This window comes from Oryzias melastigma, linkage group LG9 (genome assembly GCF_002922805.2).
Source record: "Oryzias melastigma strain HK-1 linkage group LG9, ASM292280v2, whole genome shotgun sequence".
NCBI classification, from domain to species: Eukaryota; Metazoa; Chordata; class Actinopteri; order Beloniformes; family Adrianichthyidae; genus Oryzias; species Oryzias melastigma.
In genome coordinates, this window is record NC_050520.1 from 7259858 (window position 1) to 7270818 (window position 10961).

Here is a 10961-nt window from a genome sequence, read left to right on the forward strand (position 1 = left end):
AAAAGGGCAAACTCAGCTGAGTAAGAAAGATTTGAAAATGGCAAAAAGGATGACTTCGGTGTACTTGCACATGGAAAGATCACTTGGACTGGTTCAACAGAAATACACCATTCTTAATGGACCTGTAGAAATCACACTGACAAATAAATGAATCCTATTGGGCGACCACCTTAGATAAAATCATATATTCTGCCTGTGCTTTAAATAACTAGTCTGAATCCGTTGAGTCTATTGACTGATTTTGTTTTATTGTAAACAATTGTAACAAAATAACCACCAACACAACACTTGAATTTTCTGTTTTCATTTGTTGCTTTCTTCCTTTGGCCCCTTTGTTCCATTTTATGTCTTTGTTTGATATTATTTAACAATTGTCAATTTTGTTAAAGTTTTTTTGGGGGGGAAAAAATAGATCACTTCACTGGATTTTTTATTACATAATATATTCATTATATGTAAAAACAGATGTGCCTAAAGGGTGAAATTGTGATGAAAAACTGAAAAAATGACAAAGTACTGCTTAAAAATGACAGATTAAAGTGCAATAAAGAGTATATTAAGTAGGGAAATTGTTAAAACTTTCTATATTTGCAGTCACTTGAAGTTTAACGTAGACAAACTGTATAGTAAAAGTAGGTTAAACAGTAATAATTATGTTTAAGAATCAGATAAATGTAAGAAGTTCATAAAAAATAATCTTTTAAATAGAAAAAACAGAGTTTCAGATGCTGCTGTCCTTCAAACGCTCGTATTCGTTCTCTCTTGAGCTTTCTCCGACGGCGAAGATCTCCTCGTTGGTTCGTCTGGCCTCCTTGGACAGCCTCTCAAACCTCTTGAGGAAAATGGTGAGCGTCACCAGCAGAGCGACCTGCGCCACCACGAACACAGACAGACAGATGAAGGAGGTGAAGGCCAGGTTGCAGTACCAGTACTGGCAGGACTCCAGCACCTCCTCCTCAGTTAGATATGCCACAAGCCTCCCTTTCAGGTTGGGGGGCGAGCTGCAGTTCACCCCCACGTGCTCCGCGTGGTTGGCGCTGTGACGCCGCAGCCAGGCCCGTAAGTAGAGGACGCCGCAGTCGCACAGCCAGGGGTTACCCTGGAGGGAAACGGAGCGAAGGGAGCTGAGGCCGTCCAAGAGCCCGTTGGGGAGGGTGGTGATCAGGTTGTCATGGAGAAGCAGCTCCGTGGTTCCTGGAGGGAAGCTGGTGGGCATGGAGGACGAGGTGAGGGACCTACTGCTGCAGTCCACCTGACTCCCACGGCAAGAGCAGAGCTCGGGACATGCTGATGACCTCTGACCTCCAAGCAGGAGGAGAGAAGAGAGGAGCAGAAATCTGTTCATGGTCACCAAACTGTGGAAAAGGGAACATCTCGTCATGAAAGCCATATTTCTCTGTCTTTTTGAGCTGTACTAGGAGAAATTTTGCTCATAAACATAAAATAAGATAAACTTTTATTTAATTTACTATGGTGGAAATGAACGTTTTTGAAGACCGACTCCGATCATCTTTAGATCTATTTATAAAAGCGTTCCAAGTGGTCTTTTTATGTTATTTATTTATTTCATTTTCATAGCACACAACAATAAATTACACAATATTCTAGTCTTTGGGGAAAATGAAAGTGGACAGAAAGAAGATAACCTATTATCTCTGCCCCATTGAACTGTTTCAACCAAATTTATCTCTTAGTAATGTGAAATAAATACAATAAATGGCAACAAAAGCTGACAAAAAAAAATACATTGAATAAATGACACACTCAGAACTTTTTTTTTAATATAACTCATTCCCAACATCCTTATAGTTCATACTGTCTGAACATTTGTTTTTTTATGTTTTCTTAAACATAATAATTGATTTGGATTTTTTTTTTTTGGTTTTTCTCAATATTATTCCATAGTCTGATACCCTGAATTGAAAGACTTTTTCCTTCATTTTTATTCTAAATTTGTTAGTTTTAAAAACACAGATGTTAGTCTAGTACTGAAGAAGCTGCCCAAAGCCTCCACCGTGTGGTTCAGAGGGTAAGAGGGGGCATCCGTGATGGAGAACCAGCTCTTTTAGCAAACCTGGTTTGTCACTTTCTGTCCCGATCTGAGCTGCCCCAACACAAACCAGCTGCTGAACCTACAGCTGAGACGTACAATGTCCAGAGAAGTTCCCCGGACATGCCCAGTGACCTCCGTCTCCTTAGGTGGTCGAGATGTTGTTCATTTCTGTGCGGGGTGTCCGTGCTCGTAGACCAATTGTGTCTTTTTTTTTTATTCAGATGAACACATGCAGATTTTTAAAGTGTCCGCAATTTCAAGATTTATCCAAAGGTTGTGCTTTGTTTGAACGTTTAACCTTTTTTTTCAGATTTTCCATCTAACGTTTTCTAGAAATTATTCTCCTCTGGGAAAGGAGCATATAAAACCTGGACTATATAGATTTTTCTGTTCATAAGCAGTTTTTTTATTTTGTAGAAAAAAAAATGTTTAAATTATAACTGGTTTATGTAAGAACGATTACTGAAGCAGAATCAAATTTCCGTGGAAAAAAGGGAAGAAAAAGTGAAAAATATGGAAAAAAAATCCAGTTAATAAATCATTCTAGCATAAATTATTCTGTTTTGAACTTTTGAATTTGGAAAAAAGCAACAGTAATATTAAAAAAAATAGCATCTGAACTCAACATGCGAGAGGAGTTGACAAAAAATAACTTTATATGTCCTCTTTTTAAACAGAGCAAACCTTGAAAAATAAATGCTAATGAATATTTGAAACAGATATGAAGAATAATCACTTAAATAAAAAAAAATAAAACAACAAATTGAGAGTTTCAGTCCAAAAAGCAGCTCTATTGTTTCCAACGTTTTTGTTTGTAGACTAAATTCTGTTAGACGTCAGTCCATCTGAGCTGGATAAGAACAAAAAAACATCATTTATATTTTAAAAACTAAGAATTAAATCATACATTTCTAATCATAGCTCAACTTTAGTTATGTTAACATAAAGTATGAAAGGAGTCATTTACCGTTTTCTCTGCGGGTCCTCTGGAGAGTATTTCTTCTTAGAGTGAGAGGAGAGGAAGACTTTCACTGCCAGCTGGCTTTCACTGATAAAGGTTGCTGTCAAGTTATGAGCACACACAAACACTTTACAACACAAACAACTTTTTATTCACGCCCAGCGTAGGGATATCAGTAACTCTTTGTTCTGAGGGTTTCAAATCCTCAAAAGCAAATTTAAAAGAGATGATTTAAAAATCTTAGTTTAATTACTGGTTTGAAAACGTGCACTAACAGTTTCAGAACTTCAGTTTTCATAAAAGCATTGATCCATAAGATTAATTTAACAACAGGACCTCTAGAAGTTAATTAAAAATTCTTAATTTTTATTAAAATAGGCAAAAAATAATAAGTTAGCCAATGTGGTAAAAAAAAAATGGCCTTACTAAACATTTTTGTTAAAAAAAAAAACATTCCTGTCATTAAGACATAAAATTACTATTGTAAAACTTTCTTAATAAGATTCTTTTTCTTAAAATAAATAAGGCAATTTTTCTTGAGATTTTATCTTAAGATTGAGTTTTTGCAGTGTAAATCTTAAAGTCATTGCCATCTCAGGAGGCAGAATTGGCAAAGATTTAGTGTTAAGAAAAAAAAGTATTTTGTTAAAGTTTGCAGAGTTCGATGAATTTAATCATTTAAACCAAAAGGTGGTTATACAACCTTTTGGTTGTATAGCCCGATAAGCATGCAAACTCATTTACCTTCACTGTTGTGCAAAATTGATAGCTTTTACATTTGTAAGACTAGACTAAGTTTGGAGGAATCATTTTAAATCTTCATTACATCTATTATACATAATAGAACAACAAATCATCCGAATCATGCACAAAAACATAATTTAAATAATTAGAATTAAAGGATTTAACACAAAATCAGACACTATTGACAATGTATAAGGCATTTAATTTCTTACTACCAGATAATATGCAGAAATGGTTAAACTTTTGGAAAATTTAAACTACCATCAGTGTGAACACAGAAGATTTAATTTCTCCGTATGTGGACCAAAAATAAATTAGTATTATCATTATTATCCAGTATATGTGCCATATTGCATATACTTTACAATAAAAGTGTTTGAAACAAATATTAATTAAAAAAGGTTGTTTTTTTAATTCTGACAGACAGGAAGTGCATCACAGAGAGGAAGAGTGGCTGCAGGAGATAAATATGAGTCAGCCAACTGTGATCCTGCAGCAGCTCCAGCTGCACATCATGACAGATGCTCATTAAGATTGCAGTGACGAAGCCAAAACCGACAAGAAAATGAATTTATTTGTCACACCTTTGCAGACAGGCCACACAAACTGAGCCCTCAGCCTTCAGGCAAAGTACAGACGACTCATGAGGATATGCACAAGAGCGCTCTCTCTCGATATGTCAGATAAAATATCAGCTCCTCGTTGAAGCAAACAGCACGTCAAAGATGCATTTTGTACAAGCACAGGGACTCGGCTATAAAACAGTAAAAATAGGCCCACAGCGATCAGCAGATGTGAGTAATGGCAGCATGCTCGCACATGCACCCTGTTCTCCACAGACGCGTGTAGGTCTGTACTCACAGTAAGCCACTGGCAATAAGTGCATTTTTCAACTCAGCCAGCTCAATAAAAATGCTGGGAGGTGATGGTTTGCCTGGTCCGTTTCTTGGAAAACACAAAATATTAAAAAAAGGAAGAGAAAGAAAAGGAAAATTGGATTTCGATAAAAGAAGTTATGAAGGCAAATGGAAACTGGACGGACACCTCAAGTTCAAAGGACATTTGCTAGCATTCGCCCAGAGTTGCATAATACAAAACAACACCCATCAACAACGAATCACAAAATATTTCCATACAAAACATATTGCAGCACAAATCCTGATATTAAAACCAAAGGGTTTAGCAATGCATTATAAATTAGACACACTGAGCACTTACTTACTTAAATATGCTTTCATATTATTTATGCCGGGGTCACAGCGAGGGCCTAAACATGAGAAGCTAAGAGAAGGAACTCCAGTTAAACAGACAAACCAAAGCACCAAACTGAAGAGTAATGGACTCAGCATTTTTTTTTTCAAAGACACTTTAAAACCAAATCAGAGGGCTTCACTGTCGTTCACCGGACGGACAGCAGGGGGCCCCGCAGAGCAGCTCTGGGCCAGAGGACATCACTGGTCCTTCTCATGCATCTGCTGCTGCATCTTGTTCAGCATCTCCTGCATCCTCTTTAGCTGCAGACACACATGAAGGTTGTGGACGTTACACTCAGACAACGGCAGAATCATTTAGTGAAATTATTATAACGGAACAGCAGGTTTTAGTGAAAAAAAACATCCTAAAAATAAACCCAATGCCACAGTATTTGTCAGCATAGCTAGTCTTCAACAGTAAATTAAATAAATGGTGAATAAAAAAAATAGGTGTCAAATAGCTGAGACATAAAATTTTGACAAATCGTTGACCACGCCCACTAAGGTAAAGCTGAGATATGAAAGTCACCTGTCAATCAAAAGACCACGAGAGCCACAGAGTTACAAATTCAAGATCAAATGTTTGAACCTCCATGGATTTATTTTTATTAAAGTTTAGCCGTTTTACTTTGAGATAAATATGGATTAACTTGTCAAATAACCACTCAAATGAAAATTGTGTTTTTAGATGTTCTTGTGGAATTTTTCTCATAATGGAGGACAAATATAAAGAAAATGAAGCTCAAGATTGTATTTCTGTTTTTTTTTTTTTTTTATTAAAGTTGTTGTGAATCAAGAGCAGATTAAAAAAATCTGTTTAAAAAAGGTCTTATTTGTGATGATGAGCGAAAGGGGGCGGGGTTGCTCCGGTGCCAACAGTCCCTTCCACAACTCAGATGCAATTTTCTAATGAACTCCAGCCAATCTGCAGAAACTGTGTCATAGAAAATGACTTTTTTCATAAGTTGCAAAAAAAAATCATAATCATAACTAAAACACCCCTGGGAGCAATTTTACAATAGAAAAAATAGAAATAAAGTTGGAGTGGAACTTTAATGTAATAACCCCCCGGTGGTTATTTAGTGAACTGCACTTTGATTCAGTGACATCCTGCAAGTTTTTTCTGACTCATCACCATGTTTATGTCACAGATTCCCCCCTAAACATGCCTGACTCATCACCATGTTTATGTCACAGATTCCCCCCTAAACATGCCTGTTCGTTTTTATCATTTTTCACATTTTTACATTCCCCTCTGCTTTAACTAAGATAAAAACCTTTACTCCTTTACTCATTTTCTATTCTACAACTTCTTCAGAACTCAGCGGCACGAGTTCTGACGAGGACCAGGGGGCGGGAACACATTACTCCAGTTTTAAAATCGCTGCATTGGCTCCCTGTGCGTTTCAGGATTGATTTTAAAGTTCTCCTGATGGTTTATAAATGTTTTTACGGTCTTGGGCCTTCTTATTTAAGTGATTTGCTTTTAAGATATGAACCCTCGCGGACTCTGAGGTCCTCTGGCACCGGCCTCTTAGTTGTTCCTAAGGTGAGGACTAAAACACATGGTGAAGCTTCGTTTCATCATTATGGTCCTCGCCTGTGGAACAGCCTGCCAGAGACCCTCAGAGCCGCAGAGACCATAGAGGTTTTTAAGAAGAGGCTCAAGACTCACCTTTTTAATCTGGCTTTTACCTGACCTTTTGTCGGTTTTGAATTATGTCTTTTTATTTATTTATTTATTTATTATTATTATTATTTAATTTTGACTTTTATGTGAATCAAATTTTTTATAATTTATATTATTTTAGTCTATTAACCCTGCTCTTACTATTATTATACTCACATAATTTGTTTGTTTTAATTGTCTTAAACGATTTTATTTATTCATATATAATTCAAAAACTCCAGCGTTTCCTCACGGGGATCCTCTGTTCCAGGGTTCCTTCTGCTGGTGTGCCATTGTTGCAGTGCCTGTTCTCATTGGGGCGGCTGGGGCCCTGCTCTGTAGAGTGGGCCCTGTGCTGCCCTGTGCTGCCCTGTGCTGGACGGGCGCTGCGGCGGTGGCCTCTGTGGTCAGACTGGGCCTTGGATTAGATGGATCCCCGTAATACTGTTTCTTCACAGCAGTACCAAGCCAGCCTGTTTTCTCAGAGCTGTAGTTCTTAAGTCTTTGTTCAATTCCTTTTTTCTTTCTTTTTTCTTTTTTTTTCCTGAGGGTGGGAGATGCTGGGGAAGGGAGGGGTACTCCTTCTGTTTAAATGTCCTTTTCTCCTTTTGTGTATTTGCTTTTTAACACACTGTCTTTTTAACATATTTTATTTGATTTTATGATAAGCGCTTTGAGCTTCCTCCGAATGAATGGCGCTATATAAATAAATACATTTTGAAGTTTGAAGTTCAATGTTATGTCACAAATGAACTTTGTCTCGCTGCAAATTGACTTTGTCTCTCTCCAGGGTTTTCTTTTATCCTGCCTCTCATTGTCCTTAAAAATCACAACATCATCTGCAGACACGGAGATTCTTTTCTGATCTTATTTATGAGCCTGAAGGAGGTTAGAGTCGAGTCTCAATTCTCTCCATATATCTTTGAAAAGATAAGCATCACACCCATGAGCCTTGGCTTGTAATTCTTGACCCTGCTCAACAAATAGACCTGAACAACCTGATCACCTTAACTCCTTTTTTAAATATTAAACAACAGAATATTTTCTGGACACATAAAAAAAACAGTCAGACTCTCTGTCCAGTGCTACAGTTTTTTAGTGGTGCTTGCTGATCGGAGCTCAGCATAAAAATACTGAGGATGGCGATGAACAAAGCGCCATACCTCCTCGTCTTTCATTTTTATGAGCTTCTCAGTCTCCACGTCTGGAGTGGACAGCGGCAGGATGGGGATGGGACTCTCCATCCGGTTGTCTTGTGCCAGTTTACTGCAGAAACAACGTGGGAAAAACGACTGAATGAGTGAAATTTTTGCAAGCATAAGCAGCCAAGATGTTTAGAAAACAAAACCTTCTGGTTCTCACACTTCTCCGTTCACATTCTCTGACCTGGTCATCTCCTGGATGCACTGCGCTCTGTAGTTTTCGTAGTGCACGTCGCAGGTCACATCTTTCAGGTCGTGCATATGAGAACGAATCAGCATGTTCCTCAGTTTAACAAAGTCACAGTGTGACTGATTTTCCACTGAGGAGAAAAAGATGTTCAGTAAAAACAACACGATGATGGAAGTCATTTGTGTTCAGACTGGTTCACATACCTTCCACAATCCCCCAGGGGTACAGTCTCCCTCTGACCCTCTGTCCTCGCGCCTCTACCACCGTGTTGCTGCCGATCACAGCGAACGGCGTGCACTCCTGCACAGACACACAAAAAGACAGGTCGCTTTTCAACTTGTCTGCACAGAGAAGCTGCTGCACAACAACAGTGACACAGAGCAGATCAGGAGAAGAATGTCTGTAAATGTTGAGACAAGCACAAAGGTGGTGCAGGTTCACACTTCGACTCTACAGCCATCATACGTCTATAATTGATAGAGACAATGTACATGAATAGACATTTATTCAGAGAATCATAGATGTAAATATACCAGATTATAGCAATAATGCTAATTTGCATTCATATTGTCATTACACAGTGATATTGTCAAAGAAAAGCAGCAGAAAATACTGTAGTTGATTATTAAAAAGCAAGACATAAAATCACGATAAAAGTATTTGACACAAGAGTAAAATAATAAGAGACTTAACAGAAAACTAAATCAGGACATAAAACTATCTCCCAGAAGATTGAATGAAAATTATGAAATTGTGATTTACACAACTATGTGTTCAGTCAGAAAGTCTCAATAAATATAAAAACAAATTCAGTTATTTACACATCTAAAGAAATATTTTGAATAAATTCAAGAAACTTGTTGAATGTGTAAAACTTTATTGCAAGTGTTTTTACCAATAAATCTGATTCTTATGGCAATGATAGCTGATTTAAATAAATAATAAAAGCAAAAAAAAAAAAGAAAAAAAAGTAATAGTAGTAAAACTTTTTCCTTTTTTGATCACAAAATCACAAGCATTGTGCCACAAAACTACTTAAAGTAGTACCTTTATCTGAATAAGTATAACAAAATGTATTAATACACACTTTTTTCTTCTGCGACACAAAAAACACTATTTTTTCTTCATAATTTTTCGTAGGGAAGATAAATAAAAGGGAAGAGAGAAGGGAAGAAGTTGGATTGGGCCTTAATGGCAGTGTATCCCTCCGCCAGAAGGATGATCCGTGATCCGTATTTCTTCACGCCTGTGTGCTCTGAAGCACAGAAGTTTATATTTAAATGTAAGTAATGACTTTTTGTTCAAGCATGACTTTTTAAAGTTATAAAATCAATGTTATGTATTTTCCGACCATTGGTAGCTGCGCGCTAACATAGATGAATCTATTGGGGGTAAGTAGCAATTCCAAAATCAAGTGCTCTAGAAATTTCCCAAAAGTCTTTACGAAAAAACTAGTGTGCATCGATGCGCACTAGATTGGCGAATATAGACCACAATGAATTCCGTTTGAACAATTTTTGCAAAAAAATGTATTTAGATAAATTATTTAAAATAAACTATTAACGTTTTCATAGTCAGAACACAGCGGATTCATATATAGTCATCAGGAAATGCTTGTATTCATTAGGTTTTTACTTTGTGAAATTGGTGATGTCATACATGCTGTTAAAAAAAAAAAAATAGTGAACATGGTGTCCGAATTGATTTAAAACAGAACACTAGATAGTCCTGAACTATATAGTTTTTATTGATCAGGGAATAGGGAGGGAATTCAGACATAACAACTATTTTTTCCTTATGTCTCCATTTGAAGAGCTAAATGTTGGGGTACGTGGAAGCTGTAGGGGAATAATTTGGATTTAGCCTTGTTCTTGTCTAAATGTCAATGTATTTTATTACAGAAATACAACAATATCACTAAGGAAGAAACATTAAGCTCCAAAAACGGCAAAAAACAGAATCTTAATAAAGGGAAAAAGCCCCTTGTTTCAAGAAAAATGTCTTGCTTAATAAATAATCTTATCAGTAAAGTTTTTCAATCATCTTAGTTTAGGATATGTCTTGGTGAGTAGAAGTTTTTCTTGAAATAATTCTTGGAAAGACCATTTTATTTTTGCTTTTTTAAAGAAAAAAAAATCACATTTTTAAAGAAAATGTTTACCTTTTTCTTGGGTTCCTGTTTCTGCAGTACAGAAAAGTGGTTTCACATCTACAAATACATTCTTATAAGAAATGTTTTTCTTTTCTGAATAAGCACTTAATACCAAATCAAACGTCCCATTGTGAGGAACTTCATGGATTATCCAAACATGTTCCTTTCCTGGTTGAACTCATTTCTTCAGAGGCTTTAAGGATAAAAACTACATTCATTTGAATCGTATTGCTCCACCTCAGTGCAGAGCAGTCAAAGTCTGCTGCGTAAAACTGAAAATATGTTTTCACGTGCAACACGTGAGCTGGCCCAACAACTATGTTCTATTGTTTCAGCTGCAAGGCCTCAGAACTGAGAACAAAGTGCTCAGGAATCCACAGATTATGAGGTGAATGTGTGATTGATCTGCAAGAAAAACTGAGCAAATTTTATCCTCAGACCAAGAAAATAAGATGGAATATCAAAGAATTGGCATTTTTTGCTGTTTTAAAACCACAACATAAATAGTTTGTACTTATTCTGGCATTACAGAATGAATAGTTTTAGTGAGATAACAACCAGATTAAAACAACTGGATTTTATGACAAAAGAGTTTTTTTGTGCTCTGTTTGAAACATACAGTGACAATTGCATAATCATGCAGGATAATTCCTGATTGTTCAAGACTGTAATCGGGAGTAATACTCCAGAAAGCATAATATCTGAAAACATTTTGTACGTTTTTTTTTTTTTTTTTT

At 36.6% G+C, this 10961-nt stretch overlaps 2 protein-coding genes across 8 annotated transcripts in view; both read right to left on the reverse strand.

Moving 5' to 3' along the window:
• Window positions 1-227: 227 nt before the first annotated feature.
• On the reverse strand, window positions 228-3141 carry gp1bb (glycoprotein Ib platelet subunit beta). 3 transcript variants are annotated; one of them, XM_036213433.1, is made up of 3 exons: window positions 3021-3126; window positions 950-2903; window positions 228-868 (listed from the first exon to the last, which is right to left on the reverse strand). In XM_036213433.1, the coding sequence occupies exons 2-3, from the start codon at window positions 1388-1390 to the stop codon at window positions 722-724; spliced, it is 588 nt and encodes a 195-aa protein (XP_036069326.1). In that variant the 5' UTR covers window positions 1391-2903; window positions 3021-3126; the 3' UTR covers window positions 228-721. The 3 variants fall into 3 exon arrangements, with proteins under 3 accessions (XP_036069326.1, XP_024130846.1, XP_036069325.1); XM_024275078.2 differs by having other exon boundaries at window positions 228-1355; window positions 3021-3141; XM_036213432.1 differs by having other exon boundaries at window positions 228-2903; window positions 3021-3122.
• A 1169-nt stretch (window positions 3142-4310) lies between these two features.
• Window positions 4311-10961, reverse strand: part of sept5a (septin 5a) — a 22753-nt gene continuing 16102 nt past the window's right edge. For 3 of the 5 annotated variants that reach the window (XM_024275073.2, XM_024275076.2, XM_024275075.2), the window contains 4 exons: window positions 8276-8372; window positions 8043-8202; window positions 7844-7946; window positions 4311-5272 (listed from right to left, as the gene is read on the reverse strand). In XM_024275073.2, the coding sequence (XP_024130841.1) occupies window positions 5210-5272; window positions 7844-7946; window positions 8043-8202; window positions 8276-8372 (423 nt within the window). In that variant the 3' untranslated portion in view covers window positions 4311-5209. The remainder of the gene's footprint in view (window positions 5273-7843; window positions 7947-8042; window positions 8203-8275; window positions 8373-10961) is intronic. The other 2 variants (XM_024275074.2, XM_024275077.2) reach the window with 1 other exon arrangement.

Bases quoted from the DNA above. Each gene is read 5' to 3' on its own strand.
- gp1bb (XM_036213432.1), bottom strand. From the start codon at position 1,390: ATGGCTTTCATGACGAGATGTTCCCTTTTCCACAGTTTGGTGACCATG.